This window comes from Myodes glareolus, chromosome 7, assembly GCF_982192425.1.
Source record: "Myodes glareolus chromosome 7, mMyoGla1.1, whole genome shotgun sequence".
In the NCBI taxonomy this organism is placed as follows: Eukaryota; Metazoa; Chordata; class Mammalia; order Rodentia; family Cricetidae; genus Myodes; species Myodes glareolus.
In genome coordinates, this window is record NC_142032.1 from 83,359,114 (window position 1) to 83,386,783 (window position 27,670).

The 27,670-nt window shown below is 49.4% G+C and overlaps 1 protein-coding gene across 2 annotated transcripts; it reads right to left on the minus strand.

Moving 5' to 3' along the window:
• Positions 1-27,582, minus strand: Polr3e (RNA polymerase III subunit E). Of its 2 annotated transcripts, none has more exons than XM_085693023.2 (21): positions 27,436-27,582; positions 22,421-22,490; positions 20,925-20,975; positions 17,810-17,887; positions 17,084-17,199; positions 16,628-16,710; positions 14,087-14,194; positions 13,737-13,783; positions 12,788-12,907; positions 11,873-11,958; positions 11,551-11,595; positions 11,379-11,470; positions 10,385-10,505; positions 7,274-7,355; positions 6,029-6,088; positions 5,782-5,939; positions 5,269-5,330; positions 4,264-4,784; positions 2,434-2,511; positions 1,246-1,371; positions 1-365 (listed from the first exon to the last, which is right to left on the minus strand). In XM_085693023.2, the coding sequence occupies exons 2-21, from the start codon at positions 22,454-22,456 to the stop codon at positions 309-311; spliced, it is 2,127 nt and encodes a 708-aa protein (XP_085549149.1). In that variant the 5' UTR covers positions 22,457-22,490; positions 27,436-27,582; the 3' UTR covers positions 1-308. The 2 variants fall into 2 exon arrangements, with proteins under 2 accessions (XP_085549149.1, XP_085549148.1); XM_085693022.2 differs by having other exon boundaries at positions 13,737-13,786.
• Between the last annotated feature and the right edge of the window lie 88 nt (positions 27,583-27,670).

Below are 27,670 nucleotides of genomic sequence, written 5' to 3' on the forward strand. Positions count from 1 at the left end.
TTTTCATAATCCTGTCGATGTCAGTGTACACTCTCTTTATTATGAGAATGAAACCAAATAAGCAAAATACATCAGGAATTTCAAATTGTACTTCAAAGAAGGCCTGGCTGGTCTCTGCTGGGAGCGATCTCACTTACGCTGACCCTGTCACTGGCCGAGTATGAGCCCCTCTGTCCTCAGGGCCAGGCAGTGCCGCAGGCCACGAGGTGGGCAGATCCTCTTGCTCTGTCTTGAGGCAAGTCGAGACTACTGGCTCTGCCATCCTTCCCTGGGCTTAGATTCGCTGAATTAGTGGTTTGCTACTATTGTCAAGATTGTACTGTCCCCTTAAGGTACCACATGCCACCATAGCTTACACAACAGTCCTAGAAATTAAGAAAACAGGAAAGATAACTATTACTATCACAATTTAGTTTACAAGAAAATACAAATAGTCCATCAGAAACTGAGTATGCTGCTGAGTAGCTAGCTGTTGGTCCCTAAAGGATTGAGCCACCATCCCTCAAGAATAGTTTAAGAGGTATTATTATTTTTGATTTTTTCGAGACAGGGTTCCTCTGTGGCTTTGGAGCCTGTCCTGAACTAGCTCTTGTAGACCAAGCTGTCCTTGAACTCACAGAGATCCACCTGCTTCTGCCTCCCAAGTGCTGGGATTAAAGGCGTGCGCCACCACCGCCCAGCCGTTTAAGAGGTATTATAAAATAGATGTGTTGCATAAACAGAAAACATAAATATTCTTCAAGTTGACCAAGACAAAGGGATTAATAAGGCCTATCACCTACATGACTAAGATAACAGGGAACATGTCGGTGGCTTTCTGTGCTCAATTCTACAAATGTACCACAGTTTAGAAATGCATTTAAAGTATTTTCACATTAAGCAAATAGTACTCCTTTTTAAATTAAAAAATGGATTGTATTGAAAGTTGCCTAAGTGGCACAAGATTCACCAGGGCAGTATCTAGGTTAAGCCTGTCTTTTATTAGGTGAAGATGATGTACACCTCCCACAACCACTCCACCCAAACTCTGCTGTGAAAAGGTTCACTCTCTTGCCAATATACCAATACTAGTCATTACCAGACAGTGCCCATCAGACTGGTGATTTACTGCTATGTATTTATGGAACAAGAATAAAGGTACCAGACCCAAGTCCTTTCCACACACATGAGCATCCTTAAAAAGACAGGTCAGAACCACAACCTAGACGCACACTCTGAGTGGAGTCCTGTGAATAATGGACATACCTTTAGCACTTTATCTACATCCTGTTTGCTTAGCTCTTCTCCACATTCCTGAATCAGCCGAGACTGGATCATGTTCCGGCGTACTCGGTAATTTTTGGAAAATATTTCAAGCAAAACTTGCCGATGCTTTAATAGAAAAACAATGTATTACTATGAGAAATAGTATCCAAATGTGAACTATCCCCAAACAAAAGACCCAAAATGATGGCCCTAACCCACCTTGCAGTGTCTAGCGAGTCTAGACACTTATCAGTGTTTCAGACTGCAATGAAGGAACTCAGAGGTACAAAGAGGAAGAGAGCAGCTGAGATGGCTCAGCACCTGAGAACCTGAGCATGGGCACACCTGTGCCTTAGTGACGGGAACGCAACAGATCAACAGCTGTGAGCCATCACCTCCAAGGAGGACAAGTGGGTCCAGCAGAGTGGAGTCAAATGCCCCACAAAGGTTTTTGGTCTTGAATTTTATTTTGATTTTAAATTGAACTTATGACCTTTTTCTTTCTCCTCAGTAATCAAGTAGGAAAGCCTGAGCTACCTTTCCTAGCCAAGAGCCCAGGGTCACTCAGGAGTCCGGGTGGAAGCTAGGTTCCATGCCTACTCTTGCTCCCAGCCTTCCTGCTCCTCTGCAGGGAAAAGGGAGACTTCAGTAGGGTCTATTCCTTGTCTTAGCTTAACTGGCACTTCTGCTTTAAAAAAAAAAAAAAAAAAAAAAAAAAAAAGTAAAACCCAACTTTGGAGTCCAGGCAAGTTCATGATTTAAAAGCATCTGGATCTCAGCTACCAGAACTACACAAACACAGGAGACCTGGTACCCTGTCTGCCAGAGGGTGACTGGACAAAATAACCCAAAATCAGGGCTGAGACAGCTAGTAATAAAGTCTTTTGATTCCTGCTGTCAGGGACACTGAGAATCAATTTTGTACATGGGAAGCCTGCCTGGCATGTCTATCCCCATGGAAACTCGACAGAAACCGCATAGTGACGCCACTATACTTTGGAAACCAGTCATCTTTCCAATAGTGATTCTGTTTGTTGCAGCAAACCCCCAAGTTCAGGTCCAAACCTGACACACCCTGTCTGTCTTGGCGGGTGTGGAGTAGTCAGAACCTGAGGTGTCCAGCAGAGGCCTCAGCCCTCCAGGACTCCCCTCCTGAGAAAGACGACACAAACAGAACAAGGATCTCACCTGGTCGCTCATGTCGCCAGACTCCCAGAGGGCAAACACCTTCTGCTCGTCCGGAGAAGCAGCAGTCTGTGGGGGAAACTGGCCCAAGCATGAGTTGGTCATTTTCTGTCTTGTAAACCCACTTCCCTGCCCACTTCACCCCACCGAGCCTGTAGCCTAGTCCCTAGAAGTGTGGTCCAAGCTAGTTCCTCCTACTGGAACTGGAGAGAGGACTCCAAGCCACCTGTTAAACAAGGTGTTTGGGACAGCATTAGTGGAATGCTGCCCTGAGGTGTCTACTGGGGCGTATGTTCTAAAGCTCCCTGCCCCCAGTCTCTCCTTAGAGCTTCCCGTATAGCTGTTTCCCATAAGGACAGCATATAAAGTGTGGCTCAAGCCAGGCCTTGCCAGATTCCCAAGCTTTCCAAGTCACTAGCTTCAGAGGTCAACCAGAAGAGGACGACACAACCCTGATACCTGGAAAGGTCAGGGAAGAGGGTCCAATCTATCGTGGGTTCCAATCTATCCTACATCTGACATAGGACTTGATGTAATCTCACCTGATCATGGGAAACCGAGCAGCACTGAGGTGTTGCCCTGCCCATTTGCCAAAAGGAAAAGCAAGTTCAGTGCTGTTCACTCAGTCTACAGCTACTCAGCTCATAGCAGCAAACCACAAGTTGAACTTGAGACTATACGTCTACTTGCTCTCCCTAAGCCTCATCTCCTTTGTATGAAAACACAGACGGCAGGATGACTCAAGGCCTTTTGTCTTGGACATGCTATGAATATGGTCCCGGAGTCAAAGTGCTCCAGACAGGACTTCGGGTGTCCTCTAGATGCCAGCACTTCTATGAGAAAGGAGCATGGGCATCCAGAGTAGACCCCTAAGCTCTGTCCATGCAGATGGCCTAGGCAATCTCACTACCACCCGTACATACACAGAAAAGCAGGCTTGCAGAAAACTGGCCCCACTTGCTGAGTGGCCAGGGACCCAATCCCAGAACCTTCTAAAGCAGACCTCAGAAAGTAGGCTCTGCCAGCAGAGAACACAGGGCTTCCTGTCCTCTTCCTTACATACAGAGGCAAGGGCCCGGGCATCATCCTAGGTCACAGGTGCGTATGAGCTTGGCAATGCACATGGCATACTCCCTAGTTAAGAGCCTGCACGGCTGCACCCCCACACACACCCCATTTTGCTCCCCAGGCTGAGCAGAGTCTAGGAAAGAGCCCTAACAGCTTCTCTCAGGCAATAGCCAGGTACTCCTTTCCAGAAAAGGGCAATAGTCTGCTCCCACTGTGGAACCTACTCCATGGGCAGGAAAGAACTGAGGTAGAAGAGGCTCATTCCACCACCACACCTAGTGCCAGAAATGTACAGAGGCCAGAGAGTATAGAGTCAGCTGGCCCAAAAGCCAGGGAAGTCACCAATCCCCAAACTGTGGGGAAGTGCTCAGCTGATCTCTGTGACAGCAGACCAGATAGTCTCTATACTAAGGTTCAAATTCCAGCTGTACCATTTATGTCATAGGAACTAAATATTAACCAAGTAGAGGGCTTGTGTTTACTGAGGCCTTGGTATATTGGTTAGAGCCCTTAGGTATCTTTCTCTCCTGTGGTAGAAAACTCAACACATCCACTTGAGATGATGACAGGGAACACGAGGGCTCACAGCCATCCGATGTAACATATTCCCTATCCACATGAAGTCAGCTGGGGCAGTTGCAAAGACACACGGTGTCTCCCCATGCTTCTTGATTTCTGAGAAAGTATGTGCAGACTGCCCAGCTACCCTCCTGAAGGGTTCTGAGGGGCTCTCTGCTTGTTCTGGCAGGCGCAGGCTTTACTTACAGGCACCAGTATCTGCTTGCAGCCAGCGGCCAGCACCGTATCCTGTAGCATGCGGTCTGAGATGCCACTGAAGAGTGTGTGGCCCGGGGGCAGGCCTGCCAGGTGCAGGTTGAAGAGGCGCTTGAGTTCGCTCAGGGTGAGCACAAACTGTCTTTGAAAGGTGGCTTTCACGAAAGCCTTCAGTTCCCGGGCCGCAGGGCTGCTGGCACAGCCTGGTATTGGGTGCCCATTTAGGTTGTCCCCACCCACTGCCCGCCCAGCAGGCAGCCCATTGGCCAACTTGGTGCTGAGGCAGCTGCTGGGTGTAGTGTCCATGGGCTCCTCCTCAGCCTCCAGCTCTTCCCCATCTGCTTCCTCCTCACTCAGGGGTTCCTCCTTGATCTGCACACTGGGCAGGACTGTAGCTGCCTGCATCTGTTCCTTCCGTCGCTGCAGCTCACGCTCCAGGAAAGCATGGTTCTGCTGGGCCTTGGTTTTGGCTGTCTGGACCCGCTGTTCCCCAGAGAGCAGCCCAGCAGGCCCTGTGTGGAGAGGCAGTATGGCTCAGAATGGCATAGGTCCCAGGCAGACAAAGTATGAAAAGAGGTGAAGCAGAGGAGACGAAGACAGCTCCTGATGCAGGAAACCAAGTGCGGTCTTCACCCTTTCTGGCTGCAGTGGAGCTGGGCTACCTAATACTGAGGGAAGACATCAAACTGGGCACAACAGAATTCAAGCCCTGCTGAGTACCTGCTGCTAGCAGCTCCTCTCACACCACCTGTTGAGCCATCAGGTCTCAGAATCCACTCCGCCCTGAAAGACACAGCCCCTCCCTAGGTGGGTGTGGGGGGCTGCTGATGCTGCCCTGCTGCACAGCATTAGGCAAACTTGGGGGTCTGGGGGCGGGTGGGGTGGAAGGGAGGACACCACAGAAAACGTGAACTATAAGAACCACATGGTCCTTCTCTGGGCTTGATTCCTGAAAAGGACCCCTCTTGGGCCAGGGACCAGGCTGAAGTCACACACCTGATTGTCCATCCGGCTTCTTTGGCATGGTTTCTTTTACAAGATTATAGACTTTTTCTAATCTGAAAAAAAGAACAAACCCTTTAAACTCTAACCTATATGCTGTGCTGCCTACCTCGCCATAGGAAGAAATCCCCAAGGCCATTATACTGGGCCACTGAAACACCATACACACAGGGTTTAGACAGGCCTTCTCCCCTGAGCCCTCTGGTTGTACACATGCCCCTAGCCAGAGACCAGAAGAGGCAGTGTGAGGAGAGCGACCACCCTGTCTTTCTCCTCTCTAGCCCCTCAACAGAGTAGCTCTGACAAGCAGCGGGTGTCGTCGCTGCCATCAAGCCCTGTGGAGGACTTGGGGTCATTTAACGATCTCCATCTTGGTGAAAAGCAGTACAGAAGTGCACACAGTCCCACCCCAAGTGTTCCTCACTGCCCAGATCCAGCTCAACTGTGCTGCTCCCAGAAGGTAGGTCCAGGGCCACCTACTACACCCTTCACCCAACAAGCCCTTACTTGGCCTGAATGCCTGACCACAGCATGTGTTGCCGCTGGACCACATCCGGATGCTTCTTGATAAACTCCAGGTCGTAGGGTAGTGAGAACTCCCAGCCTTTGTTGATCCTCACGACAGCCATGTGCTCCAGAAAGTCCTTCACATCCTCTGCACAGAGCTGAAGGGAGGTGGAGGGTAAGGCATCACCAACCCCAAGCTCCCTCCTGTAACAAGCCCTGGGCAAGGGTCATGAAGAACACCACTTACTTTGGTCACTGCTGCCACCTCCTTCCTCACCACCCATCGGCTCTGTGTGAACTTCCACATCTGAGGAAAAAAAGCGCCATGTTCTAGGAAGCAGCAATGGGCCTGTGAGAGGCCTGGGCAAAGGTACAAAAGGGACACAGAGCCTGGGCAACAGGCCAAAATGGGGCTCCTGCTCTACTCTTCTTAGTATGTGCACTGGGGAAGCCTCTTTAAGCCACTTTTAGCCTTTACACACGTGTCCTCTCCTTCAGGATGGCTGGGCCACACCATTCCATCCAAAACAAAGTGTTCAACGGACAGAGCCTTTCTCCTTTGGTTTCCTATCGCATCCCCAGGGCCTCCTAAGGGTGCTATGAGGATTCAGCAACAGGGTGCTGCCCTATGGATGGCAACACTCCAGTGTGGTGGCTGCCGATAGTTGGCGGGGCTTCCCAGAGGCTCCGGCTCCCTACAACTCTCTCATTGTACTCAAAAGAAGAGAGTGTGAATGACTGAGAGCCAAGAGGAAAGGAGGACTGGTTGTCATCTATAGCAACATGTCTTACACAGACCTAGCAGATGCCAACACCTGGGCACAAGTGAATGCGGCCAGGTGGAAGCAACATTCTGATGTCCCAGATCTAACATACTGCTGAGGTCCCTCAACACTAACTTCCCCACTGTCTTCCATGTAAGGCCCGGTCCTTTCATGACAAACCTGTGCACAAGCACAAAGGGCCATCATAGACAGATCTAAGCAGCCACATTAAGCAATTTAAAGTGTAAACGCCAAGGTTTATGGGGCAGTGCAGACTCCAGAGACATGAGCTTAAGACCTGGGGAGAGACTTAAGCTCTGGATATAAGCAGGGTGAGAGGAAGGAGGAATGAGCTGGCTCAGAAGTCACAAACTCTAGATATGTAATAAGTGCCAGACTATGGTAAAAGGGAACTACTGGACCCATCCAAAGTAGGTGCTGGGCAGGGCTAAGGACTGTCAGTCATTCACGACAACTGAAAATCCTGATTTAAGTCTGTAACCACCATGAGCTTTGTAATACATCACTCAACCACATGAGCATCACCCATGGGATAAGCAGAGCCCCTGGAAGGACAGCAGGATGTTATCAGCCCAGAATGCCCAGAGAATGATTACTATGTGGAACCCCTTGGCGGCCTGCTCACAAAGACTGCCCTGCTGAAAGTCAACACCTGTTCTGGATTTCATCCCTCCACCCCCAGTCGTGGCCAGAGCCTAGATACTTACAACAAAGTCCCGGCCCCTGCAGAGCACCTCGGCAGGCATGCCACTGTGAGGGCTGGAAGAATCCTTGGGATACAGGATGTCACTGACAAGTCAAGCAGAGACAGCTGGTCAGTCCCTGACCGCAGTCCTATCACCACCACGCCCGACTCTGGGAGCCCAGCGCTCACAGTCCAGCTAGTCCAGGTCACCTTTCACAGGCAACAGGCGTGAGTCTGCAGCCCTCCTCCCAGGCCCAGGAAGAGCAACCCTTCCCAAATCACCTTATCCCATACTAACCCAACCTCAAGGAGGAGTTAGGGACTCAAAGACACATAAGCTTGGGACCTCATGGGAGCCCAGTCTCTTGAGAAGACCAGTATCCCACAGATTAGATGTCTGTGGTTTTAAGAGACCGGAGTACTACCCAGCATACAATGCAGTTCCCACAACATGACTCCCACCCTATAGCCCCAGGCCAGTTTTACGGCTCCCCTGCTGGAGGCCTTCCAGTCACATCTGCTAGTCCTGAGCAACTCATGCTCCAAGGTTAGGCTCCATGGGCATAGATCAGGCAAAGTGTTCTTGGCTGCCACACAGAGAAAGGTCCCACTGTGACCTGAACCTTGTCGGGCACATGCTGTGGACCCCTGTGCTTTGAGGATAGAGAGAGACACTGAATGGTGGAATGCACAGCACACAACACACAAATAAGACATGTTTGAATCACAGTGAGTTTTTGTAATCTCACATAGACACAAAGACAGACCTGGCTGGAAGAATCATAACCCCATAAAGGCCTCACTACCTGAGAGAAGACTTTTAAAAAACGCAGGCTGATAAGACAGGCCATACTAGAGCTAGGTCTCTCAAGGGCACAACAGTACAGGTAGAAGCCAGGCTGGTTCAGAGCTCCCATTCAAAACCAGCTCTCAGTCTCTCTTAGTGTCTTCAGGTGTGTGTGTGTGATTCGACAGCCCCTCCTGGCTCCTACGTGTTCACAGTCCAAATACACACAGTACTCATGCTCACATTGAACAAGCAGTGTGCCGTGATCAATTCTTCCATAAAGAAAACTGGGTTGGAGTCCAGTCAGAAAGGGAGGAGTGATATCATGAGCCAGGGGGCCAAGACCACAATGGGAATACCCACAGAAACAGCTGACTTGAGCTAGTGGGGCTCACTGACCCCGAACTGACAGCTGGGGAACCTTCTTAAGACCAAACTAGGCCCTCTGAATGTGGGTGACAGTTGTGTGGCATGGACAGTTTGTGGGGCCACTAGCAGTGAAACCAGGATTTATTCCCTAGTGCATATGATCTGGCTCTTTGGAGTCCATTCCCTATGAAGGGATTCCTTGCTCAGCCTACATGGGGGAAGGGGATTGGTTCTGGCTTAAGTGTTATGATAGACTTTGTTGACTCCCCATGGGAGGTCTCACCCTCTCTGAGGAATGGATGGGGTGTGGGGTGGGTAGAAGGTGGGAGGAGGGGGAGGACAGGAGGGAGAGGGAACTGAGATTAGTATGTAAAATAAGATTGTTTTGAAAATAAAACTGGATAACCCAACAACAAGGTCTATTATCCAGCAAAGGGCGCCACCATGTGGCAGTAAGAGGAATACACTTTACCATCAGGTTGGCAATTAAGTAATGACATTAATGTTAAAAAAAAATACTTTGAGTTTTAGAGCTATTCCCATTTCATATTATTCACTTCACACTACACTGCTCATAGGGTGGGCTGTGCTAATGTAGCTACACCATCTTATTCTAATTAAAGTATGCATTACCAGAGTTGGCTTGACATGTTCCAGGCATTGCATTGAGAGCTAGAAACTTATGGGATAAAAGAACAGACTATCTCTCCTCCCTTAGAACTGACAGTCTGAAGTCTGGCAGAAGAATCAGGAGAAAAGAAGCTACTGAACACACTGAGTCGCAAAGCCATGACCTGTGAACCCCAACAGGCAATGTACAAAGAAAACCCCACTTAGACACTTCTTAATGCTATAGAGGAAAGCCAAAACAAAGAGAAGTGCTTCAGAGCAGCCAGAGGAAAACAAATAATACAATAGAGGAACAAGAACCAGGCCAACAGGCGACTCTTCAATCACAACTAACGTCAGAACACAGTCAATTCAGGCTGGGGAGATGGTCATAAAGCCCCTGCCGCACAAGCAGTGCACCAGAATTCAGATCCTTAGAGCTCACACACAAAAAAAGCACGGAGGCAGAGGCAGGCTGATTTCTGTGAGTTTGAGGACAGTCTGATACAGAGTTCCAGGACAGGCTCCAAATCTACAGAGAAACCCTGTCAAAAGTAAAGTAAAAGTCAAAGCATGCACTATTGTAGAGGAGGATCTGAGTTTGTTTCCCAGCCCCTGGCCTCCAAGGTACCTACACTCTCACCTACAACTACACAGACACAGACACACACACACACACACACAAAATTAAGGATAGCTATGTATAATCCCAGCACTTGGGAGGCAGATAAGAGACCCCCATGGCAAGGTGGCTAGCTAAATTAACAAGGATGAAGGAACTCCAGGTTCAGTGGAGATTCTGCCTCAATAAGTAAAGTGAAGTCCAATCAAGAAAGACACTTGATATCAACATTGGGCCCATACCCACACATGAATACATACATACATGTATGACAGATACATAGAGAATCATACCAATGCATGAAGGGAGAATAATCACCAACTTAAAAACTATTACTTGCAGATCTGCACTAAACGCACTCATTAGGCAGACTGAAGTTATCCCAGATGGGAACTCAGATGCACACAGGAATGAAAGCATGATACAAGAGGCAGACATGTGAGTAAGTCTAAGAACACTGAACAAAGTCTTATGGGTCTGAAAATATAGACAGAATTAAAATATACACGTGGGAGGAAATAACTAAAATATTCTAAGACTCTGAACTGTCTCAGAAGGGAATAAAAGACAAACCATGAGCAGCCGAGCTGTCACAGGTGCACGTCCAAACTGTGGGCAACTGGCAGAGTCAAGACACTAACCTCCAAATTAGTATGAGAAAAGAGAAACAGTTCTGGAAACGTAAAATGCAACTAGGCAGAACAACATCAATAATGTAATTAAATTTACAGACTCAAGCAGCTTACCTTTTCACCACCCAGTTCCCTTGAACTAACATCGCCACCTTCTGGATTCCACGCAGAACAGCCACAGAGTCCACGGAGGGGCCCAGGAGGCTCATGAGATTGGCAAAAGGCATGACTTTCACTGAGGTGGACAAAGGACACAACTCACTGGTCAAGTGAAGAGCCCTGACCTTTCTATCTTCCCCACCATGTACTCGCACAGCTTCAAGTTCCCAGCTCCTCGGAATGGGAGTAGTAACAACAGCGCCCGCTGTAGTCTTAGCTGGTAGCGGACTATCAGTGAGAGACCAGACCTGTGTCTCTCACTGAACAAACACGAGGAACTACATGTTCAACTACATATCCAAGGAGCACGGAAAAAATTCTGTCACTACTAGGTCCAAAAAAGAGTTAGAACTCCCCACTTTCAGCTAGTTACAAAAGGTAGAGTCAGGATTTGAACCTAGACCACCTGTGATGCATCAGGGAGTCCAGGGCGAAGCCTAGGGAAGGCCCAGAGTCCCCTATAGAAGTCCAGGAACAAGGCAAGTATGGCCTAGCAGAGAGCCCCCACCCAATCTAGGCCTAAGGCCTTCTTAGGCCTTACATTGACTTCTCAGAGAATGGGCTCTGGGCGAGCTTGGGACTCGACTGGTCCTCAAAGGCTCTCTGCCTCCGCCTAAGAGAAAAAGGAGCTAGTCCTTACTGTATGAAGCCCAGTAAGGCATCAAGAGCAAGTCCTACGTCACATCCCATACAAGACTATGCTCAGCCCCATCAGTGTCCAGGAACCCCACTAGTCTTTTAAAGACAGACCAAAGTTCAGGCCAATCTGCTCAGGCTCCTGCAGCAGAGGGCTACAAAAGTCCACCTGAAGGGGCAGTACCACCTGGGTGACCTGACACAGCCGTGCATTATCTGATCTGCCCAGACAAGAATGGAGCTACCAAGCTGGGCAGATTCTGGGGCGTAGTGACTGCTGGCTTTGGTCCTGGAGACAGACAGCAGCACTCACCATTCTTCATCAGGACCTTAATTTGTTCAGCCAGGGGCAACGTGCGCAGCTGGGCCATGGACAGGACATTGCTGGGAGCCACAGGCTTGTCTCTGTTGGAAGCAGGGGTGAGTAGTTAGAGGAAGTCAGTGGGAGATAGTGGGAGGTACTGTGGGGGACGGCCCTTACTCACTTCTCCTCCTCCGGGCTGGGTGGCATGAGCATCATGAGGTATTCGCTGTAAGAGGTAGGGGTGAGGGGTATCAGAGGCTCTGTCTCACCCCTGCATGTGAGCTCAGACCACAACTTGGGGAGGTATAAGCAGAGGCCCACCCTCCCCATCCCCAATAGTCCCCAGCTCCTAGACAACAGCCCTATCTATAAACCTGAGTCACCTATCCCATGCTACCCTCCTGGGACCTCTCCAGGGGTAGGGGCAGTGTCCCTCCTTCACCCTGTCCACAGTCCTAACAGGCACTTCCCCGGAGTTTCTAGTCAGCACCAGCCAGTCCCACCTGGGTGACTTGACGAGCTCTGTGTTCTCCACCCCACTGGATCCCTGGCACAGCAGGTACTGGCGTTCATGCTCCGAACGGCTATCCTATGGGGAAAAGGCAGGACAGATGACCCCCACTCCAGCCACAGGCTCACTTGCAGTGTCATGAACAGCACACACAAAGCATCTGCAATGTGGTCTCAACCATCTACCCCCTGGCTTTAGGACCCCAGCCCTAGTGCTGTCTATAGTGTAGAAACACCTGTCAGGACGTGAGCTAGCATTCACCAAGCACCTGCCATGTGCCAGGCTCTGTACCAATGCTTATCTACACAGCACTAAGTCTATAGGGCTCTTACTATTCTTGTTTCATAGACAGGAAAACTGAGATTCAAAAAGGAAAGGCAATTTTCAACCCAAGGCCACATGGGAAGAAGCTGTAGTGCATCTCTAAGTCTGACCCTGAATCTAAGGCTCCCCAATACTAATCTCCTGGACGGTTTCACTTGGTCCTTCCCACAAACACCAGGGAACTCTAGTCCAGGAACCAGGGAGTTAATGTTCAACTGTTTCTTTTATTCGGTGTATCATCAGGTACTAGGCTGCAAAGCCCTGAAAACCATCCTGGCTAGGCAGAGCATGATAGTAGATTCTCCAGTGCAACCCCAGATGAAGAGTCTAGTCTGCAATCAACATTCATGGTGTGTGCAAAACTAACCAAACAGCAGCCCCACTGCACGCACAGCTTAGTGGACTAAGACCCCTAAATTCTAACAGAGGAGTTCTGCTTCCCACTCTATGATACCTGCTGAGCGGGCGCATCAGACGCAAATGGCTCTCTACAGAATCACTGTGGAGCTAAAGGTGTGAAGCTAGAAGTGAGCCAAGAGGCTTCCAGGCCTCAGGGCTCTTCCCAAGTCCTGCCCTGGCTCACCCTCATGCCATAGTAGTGCAGGTGGACCCAGGGTTCCTCTGCATGCTTCTTCTGCAGGAACTCATAGGACTGCACGCGGCGCTGGCGGGCCTGCTCCGACTCTGGCCGTGAAAACCGCACCTGTGGAGAGGGAAAAGGTAACACCCTCAGGTCTGTGACCCCACAGTTTTTGCCAGATCAACAGCTTGCATCCGTGCATGCGGGCGTGCGTATGTGTGACAGCACTCGCACTCCACCTCCCTCCCCACTTCTGAAATTCAGTCTTCAGTCTGTGAGCTGAAAGTGGTGTTTTCTTTCTTCAGCCAACCCTGGCCAAGGCTTCCACCTGGGCCCAAGGGTACCAAAGCATACCTTTTCAGACAAGAGTGTTTACCCAAGAGGTTTTAAAGACCACCCAACAAGCTGCAGAGAAGAGGACAAGTCTCTAAGACTTAAACTCTGCCCCATCACTAGTGGCGGACAGTCCACTAGGATGTGCAAACTCTACAGCCATTTCCATGCCAGCTGTGACACTAGCATTTTTCTTTCCCTGTTCACTGTGAGCTACATATACATAAATAATGCATAATTAGGAGGACCCTCATAATCATATTTCTAAGACAACATTCTTCTAAATCTTTCAAAATCAAGATCAGCATGCTAACCACTCTTCTGTACGCATCAAAAAGGCAGAATCACACAGCTAATTAACAAGGGACTTTGTGAGCCTATGTGGCTTCATGGGGCACCACCTGCCACACCCCAGGATCCCAGCTGTTACACAGAACAAAGCTATCCCATTTACAACAGGAGTCAGGCTGGATGGAGGGGGACATCAGACAAGGGGGCTCAACCATGCTTTGCATCTGTTACTCTCAGAAACGGAAGAGCCCTTTCTGCTCAGACCCTGCAGCCCCTTGCTGTCTTTTGCCATCCATGCTGCCCCCTCCTGCCCAGGGCCAGAGCTCACCGTGATCTGCTTAACGTCCTCTTCTGCCTCATCCTGCGAAGAATCCCCTGCTGTAAAGCAAGCTGTCAGTTCAGCCTCTGCTGGGATTGCTCATTCCGCCCCAACACCACCCTCTCCTCAGGAAGGCCAACGTGGGGCCTGTGACTTAAGGACAGTGGTACTAACTGGGCCAATTTAACCCTCAGGCAATGCCTAGCAATCTGTGAGGACATTTTTCAGTTGTCCCAAATGTGAACTTAGGAGCATTTAGTAGGTAGGAGCCTGGGATGCCAGCAATCATCCAATAATCTGACCATTTTCTCAGGTTGACCCACCTAGACCACACCCAGACAATTAGTCAGCAGGCTCACCCTCATTGGCTGCCTCCCTCTCTCGGTGCCTGGCATCTGCCTTGTCCAGGTAGGAGAAGCTGGGTCGAAGCTGTAGGATGCCATGTAAAGGTGTCAGGTGGAGTTCACCTGGCAAAGGAAGAAGGGCTTGAACCTGCCCCTATGAGCCGAAGCTGCCATAGCCAGCTTACTCAAAGGAATCCTCAAATCCCCTGAAGGCCCATGTCCACCAACAAACCACCGATTCTACTCGAGTCCCAATCTAGACGCTTCAGGAATATCAGGCCAGGAGTTATTTCTAACTCTTATCTGATCCTGCCAGGCACTACAAGCACACCCCAGAACAGGAGCCTAACTCTGCTCAGACACTTCAGACTTACCTCCCTACACTCCCCCAGCACCCAAGTCAGGTCTCCTCTCCTCACGGCTACTGTTCCCTCCAGCCACAATGAACAGCTCACCCTCTTCCCCTCTGCCACACTGCTGCTGCCAGAAGCCCTACTGCAGTTCATCAGAGGACAATCTGGTCTCTAACTATGGCCTGCCTCTAGCTCTAAGAATTATAGCTCTAGGGCTGGAGAGCAAGCTCGGTGGTTAAGAGCACTTGTTGCTATTGAAGAGGACCCCAGTCTGATCCCCAGCATCCTTATGGTAGCAGACAGCCATCTGTAACTCTAGCTGCAGGGGACTCAATGCCCTCTTCTGAACTCCTCAGGCACCAGGCACACACATGATGCACATAAACACACGCATAAATCTAAAAAACTGTAAAAGAAATATAGCTCTGAGCCAGGTGGCGGCAGTGCACACCTTTAATCCCAGCACTCAGGAGACAGAGGCAGGTGGATCTCTGTGAGTTCAAGGCCAGCCTGGTCTACAAGAGCAAGTTACAGAACAGGCCCCAAAACTACAGAGAAATCTGTCACAAAAAAAAAAAAAACAAAAACAAAAACAAAACCACAAACAAAAAAGAAACAAAGAAAGAAAAAGAAATGTAGCTTCTAAGAGATACAGCCTTGAAAACATGACACAGTAGCTATGGGCCATTACTTGTTTTTTGCCTGTTTGGTTTTTCAAAACAGGGTTTCTCTCTGTAGCCCTTACTGTCCTAGAATTTACTAGGTAGACCAGGCTGTTCTCAAACTCAGAGATCTGCTTGCCTCTGCCCCCATAAAGGTGTGTGCCACCACCACCCAGCTAAGGAAAAGACTTTTTTGTTATTGTTTTAATACAGGGTCTGTGTAAAAGCCATGGCTGTCCTGACCTCACTGTACATCAGACTGGCCTTGAACTCACACCCTCAACTTCAGCACATTTTCGTCATCCCCAAACAAACCTACCACTCCCCACATCGCCCTCCCTCTGCCCCTGGGGACCTCCAGTCAGCTCTATGATTTACAGATGTGCTTATTCTGAAGCTCATAAAATGGGATCATGTGGTACAATGGTTAGTTCTGTCAACCTGACACAGTTTGGAAACACCTAGAAAAAGTCTCAGTGAGGGACTGTCTAGATTAAGTTATCAGCGGGAGCATCTGTGGGTTCTTGTCTTGACTATGGGGAGGCCCACCCACTGCGAGCCAGGGATCCTGGACTGGCGAAAGCAAGCTAAGCACTAGCATGTGCATACTCATTCACTGTTCTCATCTTGACTGTAGATGTAAAGTGATTACTTCCAGCTGCTGCGACCTCCCACAATGGTCTGGAACCGGGAACTGTGAGCCAAATAAACCCTTTCTCCTCTCAGTTGCTTTTGCTGGGGTATTTTATCACAGCAACAGAAAGACAACTAAAACGTGGAAGCATGCAGTCTTTTTATTTATTTTTCGAGACAAGGTCTCTCTACATAGCCCTGATTACCCCGGAACTTACTATGTAGACCAAGCTAACCCACAACTCAGAAATTCACCTTCATCTGCTCCCAAGCACTGGGATTAAAGGTGTGCTGAGATTAAAAGTGTGTACCATGCCTGGCCATTTGTAGTCTTTTAAGCCTGGTTTCTTCCATGATTTTATAAGGGTCATCCTTGCGGAAGCGCACATTCATCAGGGATCACTCCTCCACACAACCAGGTAAGGTTGTTGCATGGATATGTCACATTTTGTTTATGCAACATCACTTAATGGGGCATGGATTGCTGACATTCTTTAACTCTCATAAATAAAGGCCCTGTGGACATCTGTGTCCAAAATTTTATGCGGACATATTCTCATCCGCCCTCAGTAGGTGCTGCCTATGATAGGATTGCTGGACTCTAAATATCCTGTACTTTAAAGGACAAAATTCTGCCACCTGTCCCCAGTACTATGCTATGTTGTATTATGTGTTCCCAGAAGCAAACTGACTTGAAGGTCCAACTCTAACTTGGGAGTGCCCAACAAAGTCCCCGTTGTGGTACTCTGTTTCCACACTTTGTCATTTCCACACTGCCTTGATCCTGCATGGTTTGGTGTTCAGTAGAGACCAAAACCACTCATAAAGCTGAGGATACCTAGGCTGGGTGAGATCTCCAGGCCCAGCCCACCTTGTGCTCTCCCCAGGGTATAGCCAGACCCAGGTACCTTGCCTGTAGAGTGCAGCTGCATAACGGGCTGTGTTGCTGGTGGTCTGGGAGGAGCAGAAGGTCTGCTTGTCCATCAGCTTCCTAGGAGCACAAGGAGAGCTAGTGTGAAGGACTAGGACACTCCAGAGAAGCTAGCCAACCCCATACCATCCCATCCCAACATCCTCAAAGTACACTAGCTAGGGTTAAGGGATGAAAAAATTCATAGTTTTGTCTGTGTAGCAGGAGATGAATAATGGACAGGGGCTCCAGAGGCCTGTTTCCCCTGCAGCCCAGAAGTACCTGGCATGAGAAGGCAACTTGGGAGGTAAGGTCTACAACACTCTTGGTTTAAGGTAGAGACCTGACATGATAAAGATCCCAGTAAAAGAAGAGAGAGGGCCAGTGCCCCTGAGGCCTCTGTAGACTCCTCTTAACCTTTTCCTGCAGTGGAAACTTAGGGGCAGGGACTCACGAGGAATACGTGCTGGTCTCATCAGCACAGGCACCGTCCACGTTCAATGCAATCTGCTCCCCTTTGCTGCGGCAGTAGTTGGGATTCAGAGTGTCAATGGCCATCTCAAGCTCTACCTGGAGGTACAAAGTACCACCCAACTCAGAAGGTGCCATGGCATACTCCCAGGAACACTCCCAGCCAGGTCCCTACCCAGCAGCAAGACTGACCAGTGTCCCTCCCTCTGGGACCCTGGGTTTAAGGCCACACTGAGGTCACCAATGAAATTTCCAACAGAAAAGTCACAATATGTTTTAGGAGTACAGACACAGTCATATTTGTCCCCTACTCCTCCACACCCCAAAATCAAAATGAGAAATCTTGAAACTAAAATGTCATCTCCAACTTCAGCATCTCCCTGTGATTACAGAGATCAAGACAGATGGGAAATTTGTCTTGGTTTCTCCTTGTCCCCCCACGCCATCCTGTATAGGTACTGGATCTTCCTCTATCTAACCCTGCCCACACCTCAGTACCCAGGCTTCCCCCACCCAGCCTACCTTTCAAGCAACCCTGAACCTGGATATACTTTTTTCCTTTGGCTTTCAAGACCCACATCCTGCTGTTATCCTAATCCCTGCATCGCTCCTTCTCTGGGCTTCTGCTCCCAAAAGTATCTGTATTCTTGTTTCCCTCAACCCCCATTTATCCTCTGTACCCCACTTCCATCTTGGAGGATAACCCCACCTTCTGCTGCTTGGGCTTGATCTTGGCTGAGAGATGTGGAATGTCATCATAGGTCATGGAAGCTGGACGCACAGGGTACTAGAGACAGAAAGGCATCCATCAGTCCACTGTGCCCAACACAAGCTGGGGCAGGCATCAAGGGTTCCAGTGAAAGACTCAACCCATTCATATTGTTCCCACCCCACCAGAGAGCAGAGTACCCAGGTCCCAATCTACTCTACCAAGAGGTACCCTACAGCTTTCATCTGTAGTCTGATTCACCCTGGGTCCTCTTGAGCCTCATGCTGTTGGACCACTTTAGGTTGTCTTGTCTTTCGAGGAAGGACGGCTAATTCCCTTAGCACCCTGAAGCTCTAGAGCAGGGCTATGGGAACTTACAGCAGTGGGGGGCCCAAGGACACACTGACACTCTGGAGGTCACTGAGGTGAGAGGTGAGACAAGAGGAGGCCAAGAGGGAAAACAGGGCTGGCCTAAGAATGCTAGAGGCTGATCTGGACATTGGACACAGAAATGTGTGACTCCATTCTCTCTCATTAGCAATGTGTTTGTCCTTTCCACACATCCTCTGGAGAGGGGTCAGGGAGGTAGGTCCCTCCTGGATATGCTACTTTTAACTCTAGGCCTCTTCTGAAAGCCTAGTCCTGGTTCTGAACACACAGCACCTTTCCTTAGAGTTCCTACAGAAATGCTTTTTCTCTCGTCTTCCATGAAAACTACTGATGGATGAACCCCAAATTGGTCCCCCGAATCCTCAGCTCAAGCCATAAATGCCTAGTACCCAACAGTGTACTTTCAGGGTGCAGCAGCTTGGGCTGAAGCTCAACTTTTGGAACCACTTCAGGTCAGCTACAATTAGCCCAGGGGGTAAGTCGTCACTTTCTAAAAACTCCTCTGTAGTAGCCGTGAAGCAGGGGTAAGCTTTGGTGGGAGGAACAGCCTGGAACACAACTGCTCCACTAGGTGAGACTGCCCTCCTGCAATAGCTCACAAAGCACTGAGGTGCCTGTGCTAAGACCCGGAGCTCTGAACTTGCCCTACTCCAGGCTGAGAGGGCTGGTAGTGAGCTACAGATCTGGGCAATAGTACTGACTCTGCCACTTCCTTCCAAAGCTGCCAACACTGTGAACAACGCAGACAGAATAAGCACCAGCAGAGCCTAGCACACAGTGGGCACACATGGATCCACTGTCAGAGAGACTCTGCAGTCAGTTAAGGAAGCAGGTAACCCTGCGGACAGCCTCTTCTCTGCAAAAGCGCAGAGCACTGCTGCCACTCCTCCACTAACCCCAGGCCCTGGAGAGCTCCGAAGTCTCCAACTCACTCTCTTATGTGCAACACAAAATTAAAGTGCTTCTAATAACCACCTTCTACGGAGAATGTAGAGTGGTATAAAACAGTCCAGTTGTCCTCAAAAAGTTAAATGCAGTATGATCCAGCCAATCTATTTCTAGATGTACACCCAAGAGGTGAAAACACAGGTTCATAAAAACACAAACACAGATGTCTGAAGAGCATTATCCAATACAATAGCCAAAGTGTAGACAACCCAAATGCCATCAACTGATGAATGAATGGGTGAACAAAGCGTACTGCATCCACAATGGATACTTTTGTGTGTACGGCTGTATGTGCCTGTGGCAGCAGAGAACAACCTCAGATGTCATTCCTCAGGAGCCATCCACTTTGTTTTTTGAAACAGGGTCTCTCACTGGCCTGGAGCTCACTGTGGTGGTTTCAAAGAAAATGGCCTCCAGAAGGGAGTGGTACTATTAGGAGGTGTGGTATTACTGGAGGAACTGTGTCATAGTGGGGCTAGCTTTGAGGCCTCTTTTACTCAAGCCTCCCTTAGTTTGATTTTTGGTTGACTTCCTGTTGCCTGCAAGATATAGCACTCTCAACTCTGGTACCATGTCTGCCTGCATGCCACCAAGCTCCCCACCATGATGATAATGGACTAAACCTCTGAACTGTAAACCACTACCCCAATTAAATGTTTTTCCTTTATAAGAGTTGCTGTGGTCATGGTGTTTCTTCACAGCAATAAAAACTCAAACTAAGACACTCACTAAGTAGGTTAGGCTGGCTTGCCAGTGAATCCCAGGTTATCCACTTGTCTCTGCCTCCCCAGTACTGGGATTACAACCGCACACAACCACATACAAGCACACATCATCACATTCAGCTTTTGAGGTGGGTTCTGGGGACCAAACTTAGGTCTTCAACCTACACAGTCACTTTACTGACTGAGCTCTCTCCAGCCCCACAGAGATATTCTGTAGCCATAAAAATGAAACACTGATCCAGGCTAAAATATGAATGGGATCTACATAAAAAAGACTAGTACTAAAGCCCGCACATGCTATTTTATCTACATGAGAAATCCCAAATAGGGAAATCCATAGAAACAAAAGTAATGGTTGCCTAGGGCTCAAAATGAGACTAGAGTCAGTGCTGAGTGACTAAACATAAGATTTCTTTCAGAGGGACAAAAACATACTAAAATAGATTGTGGTGCTGGCTGTACAGCCCCTAAATAGGTTAAAGTCTTAAGCAGGGTTCACTTTAGAAGGATGGTGTATGAACTGTACTTCAGTAAAGCTGATGTAGAAGTGCAGTACAGTGCAGCATTGTCACAGGATTGCTAACTTAGAAGAGCAGTGCTGGAAGACAGGAGGTGCTCAATTCATGCTAATCATAGTAAGGAGGGGAGTGAAAGGCTAACTTGGGGCGCACAAGGAACAGGCCCAGGCTTGCACACGGCCACAAGGATGTTCTGGAAGCATCCTTGAGTTCCACCCAGCAGCAGTGGCCCCTGTCAGCACTAACTCTTCCCTAGGCAGTGACCTAGGCCTTTCAAAGTAGATCATTCAACCTTCACAGAATCTCTATGAGGCAGGCAGTGACTGAGGCACAGACATGAAGTACTCATGTCTGGAAGCTGAGCTTGATGGAGCTGGAACTGGCTGGTCTGGTCCAGCACCCCAGCTGCTCACTCTGCATCCCATATGTTGTCCTGCTTGTTCATCTTAGTAGGTAAGCCCTGTCTGCCTCCTACCCAGTTCCACCACTCCCTCAACATTGGCTTTCCCCTTTACCTGCAAGTCCCGTCATTACCTGAAACAGATACAGCTTCTCTGCCAGACTTTTGGCCAAGTATACGTCGATCTGGGAACAAGAGGAGAAGACTTAACCAGGACACAAGATATTTAAACCAGGCCCAGGCACTCAGATAGGATCAGCAGGTCACAGAGGTAGCTTAGGGAAGAAGAAAAGCTCAGCTTATACTAAGAACAGAGGTAAGCAGGGCAGGCCTCCAAGTCAGGCACATCTAGCACTCCCTCTCAACAGATACCAGGGAACCAAGACAGGGTATCTGCTTGGCCCCTAAAGTCACTCTAACCTGGAGAGAGCACACGTGCCTGGGCACTGAGATTGGGATGCCTCCCAAAGCTAGGGAAAGTGCTTTCTGGGAGAGCGGGGAGGGGATTCCCTCTACCTATATACATTTCTTCTCTCTGCTTCCTTCTACATTGCCACTCTGGCACCTACATGTCACCCTATTTTAAGAAGATCTGCAAGGCTCTGTGTGACCTACCTGTCTCCTTTTTCCTGCCCGATGCTGACTACTCTGCACTCCCGACTCCCAGGCTCTGCACACAAACTGCATTCCCTCCTGCCCATGGGCCTTTGCACCCATGCTTTCTTCTGCCTGGAATGTCCTTCACATAGGCGTTTGACAACAAACTCAGCCTTAGGAACTAGGGGACTCACCACTTGAGCAGAAGCTGGCTGGGGCTGCCTGGCTGCAGGGGGGGCTCCATTTGTGCTGTCTCCAATTCCCCTATGCTAACTCAGTATCTCTGGTACAGCTATAGCTTAAGTATATTTAAATAACGCAAACCTGAAAGCTCAGTATCCCACAAAATAGGAACCACTCTGCCTGTCTAGAGATGGTCTTGTGGCCCATGCCTTCAGACTCAGGGTGGGTTCCAAATACACCTACGAAGGCCAGGGGCCAAAACAGTCAGGTTTCACCATTTGCTTTCCAAAAACTCTATGGCCTGAACTGGAAGGATCCTGAGGAGTAATTATAATAATGAACAATTTTGTCTTTCTGTGAGGAGTCTGGAAACCTTTCTGCTCACAGTTTATATTCTGAGGCTCCTAGCCTGTCTCCTCCATAGGCCTAGAGACAAGGACACAGCCTGGTTGCTACTATATCATTGCCCCTGGTACAGTGAACGGAGTAAAGAACTGCTGAATGACACATCGGATAAACCTACACATGGCAACCACCAATCTCCTTTCAGCCACCTGCATCTGTTCAGTGTCAAGCCCTGCAGTTGGCTTTGCAGAAAGTGAAACAGACAGAGAGCAAATAAGCTAAAATCTAGGCACATTGGGTAAGGTCTCAAAATCAGGGGCCGCTGGGTCACAGCCCTGAAGGAGAAAGTCAGTCGCACAGGTATCTGGGGGACAACAGAGGCAAGGTCTAGGGTCCCTAGATCATCAACAGGCCCTAGACTGGCCTATAGACACGTAGAAGGGTCTTGGTCTTGTAGAAAGACCCATGGCTTGTGGTCCAATAGAGAGTTGACAGCGGCAGTTACCTCCTGTATGACTGGGTCATCTTCTTCATTGGCCATACTAGGGAGAGCCTGTCACAGTCCTCAACTCGATCTGCAAAGACAGCAAGAGACCTGGGCAATCAGCAAGTCATTCAATCAACCTTTCTGAGGCACCGAACTCGATCTGCAAAGACAGCAAGAGACCTGGGCAATCAGCAAGTCATTTAATCAACCTTTCTGAGGCACCGATTCCTCCACAGGAGCAAGGAAGGGGAGCCCAAGATGAAGACATGACCTGCTTTCTGTGTCTGTGGTGGAGGCAGCATTGAGGGGGGAGGCAATGCCAGCAAAGGGTACAAGCAAGTGACCCAAGCCAACGCATGTCAACTGCACCACCGGGGGAAAGTTAGTGAGTTTTATAGACTTCTTGCCCACTCAAAAAGAACTCCCAGCCAGGCCTGAGGAAGCTGACATTCCACAGCCAGAGTTGAAACACTGAGGTCCTGAAATAAGATGAAAGCCAGCTGTCACATGATCCAAAGACTTCCCAAGGGTCTCTTCAGACTGTCAAGACTCTTATCCTAATCCCATGAGCTCATTTTCTGTGCTCTGGTGACAAAATGACCCTCTCTGAGTATTTTTCTCTCGGGTTTACAAGGCACTAGGCTCTGAGTGATATGACTGTCCCTATCTTACAAAAAAAGAGACTGAATTCAGAGACAAGTTATAGGGCCTTACCCAAAGTCACAGCACATTGAGACAACCCTGGATTTCAAATCCAGGCCTTGGGATTTGGGTGACAGTTATGATTGGGGAAGTTCAGTGGAGAGTGAGACCCCCCAGTTATGTGGATGTGGTTAAAGGATGGAAAGAACAGGAGCCTGACAACATGGGGGGGGGGGGGTGACGACGAGAGGAACACCTGCAGTCTTCCAGCTCTTCTGCACCCAAGGGCAGAGGTGCTCCTGGCTAAGAAAAGAGCTGAGCACCCACAGACTCCAGCTGTTGCCACTCCTCTGCTCCTGAGTAAGAGCACCCCAACTTTATCCACTGTTGACCGATGTTTTTTGTCTCGCCTAGTCCCCCAGTCATTTAGTCCCAAGAAATCACACAGAGGTCTACATTTGTTATAAACTGATTGGCCTTTAGCTCAGGCTTCTTATTAACTGTTAACTTATATTAGCCCATTATTCTTGTCTATGCTAGCCATGTGGCTTGATACCTTTTTTGGCAAGGCAGTCACATCTTGCTTGCTCTGTGGCAGGATCAGGACTGCAGAATAAGCAGAATTCTTCCCAGAATTCTCCTGTTCTTGTCACCCTGCCTCTACTTCCTACTAGGACTGCCTATACTTCCTGCCTGGCTACTGGCCAATAAGCGTTTATTTAAAATATAATTGACAGAATACAGACCATTGTTCCACACCAATCCATCTCACATCTGAATGACTTAAGATTTAAAAAGATTCTAGGTGAGCCAATGAATGACTGTGAGCCTAGCACTTGGGAGGTAGAGGCAGGAGAATCATTAGTTCAAGGCCAACCTCAGCTTCACAGAGTTGGTGGCAAGTCTGGATACCCTGTCTCAAAACAAAACAAAACAAAACAACAACAACAACAACAAAAAAAAAAACCAAAGAAACCAAAGACTTAGCTGGGCATGGTGGTGCCTTTAATGCCATTTGGGAGGCAGAGGCAGGAAGATCTCAATGAGTTCAAGGCCAGCCTGGCCTATAAAGCAAATTCTGGGGCAGCTAGGGCAATACAGTGAGACTCTGGGTTTTTTGTTTTTAAACAAACAAACAAAAAAAATCACAAAGATTTAAAGGTACATAGCAGTTCCTTCAACCCAGAGTTCAGAGCCAGTCAAGGCCCCATGCAAATTTGCTTGTTGCAGATACTACCCACACTTGGACTGTCCAAGTACCAACACATGCCCTATCCTTGGCATCTGGCATCTCTCTTCTTACTTTTTACCGCTAATCCTGTTGGTTCTGCCTTCAAAGGAAGCCAGAACCTGACCTTCTGGGTCAGCTCAGTCTCCAGGCTGATTTCCTGGGTTCTTCCTGCCCCACAATCACTATTCAAACCTCAGATGACATCAAGCTAAGTGATACTTCCCAGTGTCCCCCATCTTCTTCAAAGAGTCTTCAGCCTTCCAGTGAACATAAACAGACCCAACCCTTAACCTTGGCCCCATTCCCCGCCACCTCTGACCTTCCTGTCCCTTCCCAATCCATCTGGGACTGTTCTACCTAACTTCAGGTTCCATCCTGTGCCCTTTTCAGGGTTTTGTTCAAATGTCACCTCATTTCTAAAATGGACTCTCTTCTACTTTTCAAAGTTGAAAAGTCCTGCCCCCCAACTCCTTTCCTTTCTCTGGCCTCCACAGCACATTATCACAGTTTATGAGACAGTTTATGCTGTATCTGTCCTTCATGCCATTAAACTGTAAGCTACACACAAAGCTACTACTTTGTGACTTGCTTACCCCTGTCCCCTAGAACCCAGAAGATGCAGTTTAGCCTCTTGGCACCTAAACACGTGCACTGCAAGGAGTCTGCGGAACGGGGCTCCGGAAGGTTTCCAAGCAAAGAGCTGAGGTGGAGAGACAGACAGGCTGGTAGAAAATGGGCCAACACAACAAAATGGGGACCATGGAGGGCAGACGGCCCGAACCATTTACGTTCTCAGCAGCTGCCACTGTGCATCTTCACTGGCTGCCAAGTGTCACAGGTATGTGTCCATCAAGTACTTGCCCTCCAGGCAGCTGTACTTGGTGACCAACTGAAAAAGGACTTCAGGGGGGATCAAGGAAACACAGCACATGCAAAAGGAGACTGTGGCCTAAGAGAGTCTCAAGTCCTAGTTACTCTTTCATGGCTGAGATTCTGCCCAGTCCTGGAATCAGGCCCTCTCTGGGGAATGACAGAGGCTCCTCCCTCTGGACACCACACCTGACTGGGTTACCTCCCAGCCAACAGGATCCAATTCAGTGGCTTTCAAAGGCCTATGCCCAACAATAACCTTTTCCCATCAATGATGCAGAAGACACATGAAATGCCACTGAAGCAGTTCTCTGTGACATGATTGTTACATGCCACACAGCTACGTTTTCTACCCTTGCCCGTGCAAAATAAAAAGTGGCAAGATCCCCCTCCCAAGCCAATCCATCATTCACTAATAAATCTTGACCTGAGATCTTCATAGTCAACAATCCAAGAAGCCTCCTGAGGCAGCTGTAGAGGTCCATACCTGTAATACCAGCTCTAGGGAGGATGAGGGAGGAAGCTAAGTTTGAGGCCATCCCGGGCTATTATATAGCAAGGCCTCATCTGAAAAAACTAACAGACACAAAACAAACAAAAAAGCTTCCCCAGGGTCATCCTTCCCTATCTCCAATTCTCACAACGCTGCCTTCGCCCAACCCTTCAACTGCCCCATAAAAACAAAATCCAAACTCCCTTCCATGGGTCTCTAAGACCTCACATGATCTTGCCTCTGCCTCCACATAACCAACTCCACGGGCCCTAGGGATCTATCACTGAGCCTCCAACAGGCCAAGCCCCTAGCACCTTGAGGACCTCTGCACAAGAACCCCAGGTCATTCCCGGGATGCTCATTTTCCTTAGATGTAACCACTGCCACTTCCTCCAGGACTAGACAGCTTCCCTGAAAACCCAACATGAGCAGCTGCTTCCAACGCTTTCCATCATTAGCACAAGTCCTTGTTTCCCAAATGCTCCTAACCTGGAACTTCTCCATCTGCGGCTCGGGTGTTGGCTGTCCTCTGCACTAGACTTTAAACTCCAGGAAGGCTTCTCTATGCTTCAGATTCCTCAACCATAAAGTGGACACGGTAATTATACTTCATCGATGTTCTAGGAGCATTGCTTTTAAAATTAAAAAACTTCATAGCTCTTCTAAACCCTAATGCCGCCTGGCACCAATATAGTACCAAAAAATATTTAACCTTCTCATTAGCTGTGCCAAGTCAAAATTTAGCGCCCAACTTAGAAATGATTTGCCCAAGGGCACAGTCCCAGGGAAGCGAATAATCAGGAAATCTGTCTAGTTGATGTCAAAGAGCCTTCATTTTTATTCTTAACCACTATGCTGCACACATCTTTGATAAAAGGCAGTATGGTATAGTGGGTAAGAGGTTGGACTCCCGTGCGAAACCTTACAGGTTCAAATCCCACCTCGGCAATGTACCAGCTGATTAGAGGCATGAATTGCATAACCTTGGGTCCTTTCCTATTTTCATCCCTAAACCGACAATAAAAAAAAAAAAAGCACCGACTTCAAAGGGGGTAAGTGGAACCTATAGGAAGGGCTGTTGCTACGTGGCAACATGTTTTCTTCCAACGTAAGATGGAACGAAGACAGCCACAAATGAAAGAGGCACGAGTGTCACCCACCTTACCCTCTTTAAACCTTGTAACAAGAATCCTATTATCCCCATTTCACAGATAAGGGGAAGATCTTATCTTTTCACTACAACACCCAGCAACCCTAAAGGTAAAATTCCAGGACCACCTGTCTATGACTGAAGGGTGCCAGGGTTCGCGCAGGAGACGCCGACCCTGGTTAAGCACAGATCAATGAATGAGGTGCCCGGCCCGGCAGAACCAGGAAGAATTGACCCGGTTCGGCTAGGGCACAGTTAGGGCCCGCCATGCGGAGGGCCCCGGTGTCGCCGGTGCTCAGACGCCCTTCCCGCACCTCCAAGAGCCGCCACGCCACCGGGCACCAGTGCCCTCGCAGGTGCGGCCCCGGAGCCAGGCCCGGGCGGGGCAGCGCGGCCGAGGCCTGAGTCAGCGTGGGCCCCACGGCCGTCGCCTCCCCGACGATCAGCTGTGCGGAGCGACCCGAGCCCGGGAGGAGGCTGGGAAAACCGGGCAGTAGCCCGGACGCCCGGCCCGGGTCCCGGGAAGCCGCGGCCCCTCGGCACGCAGCGGCGCGGGCCTCTCCGGCCTACTCGGCAGAGCGGCCCAGACCTCCGCGTGAGGGCGACGGCCGCGGCCGGAATGGCGGGGCTGCAGAGTCAGCACTCACCTTTCCGCCAGGGCCGAGAGCGAGCGGCAGGAACGGCCCGGGGACCTGTGGGCTGCGGAGACGGTGGCGGCCGGGTCTTCTATTAGGCAGCGGCCATATTGCTCCTGGAGAAACTCCGGCGGACACGTGGGGGGAGCGGGGCCGGCCCTCGCGCTTCCTCTTACCCACAATGCCCCGCCCCGACGCGCGCGGACCCGCCCCTTCGGCGAGCTGCTCGTGGTGCAGAGAGCGCAGA

Excerpts from the sequence above, each read along its gene's own strand:
- Polr3e (XM_085693022.2), bottom strand. The coding sequence starts at position 22,456 with ATGGCCAATGAAGAAGATGACCCAGTCATACAGGAG. Across the intron at positions 11,471-11,550 it reads CCCAGCCCGGAGGAGGAGAA|AGACAAGCCTGTGGCTCCCA; the intron begins GTGAGTAAGGGC and ends TGCTTCCAACAG. Across the intron at positions 366-1,245 it reads ATGTAGATAAAGTGCTAAAG|GACTGTTGTGTAAGCTATGG; the intron begins GTATGTCCATTA and ends CTTAATTTCTAG.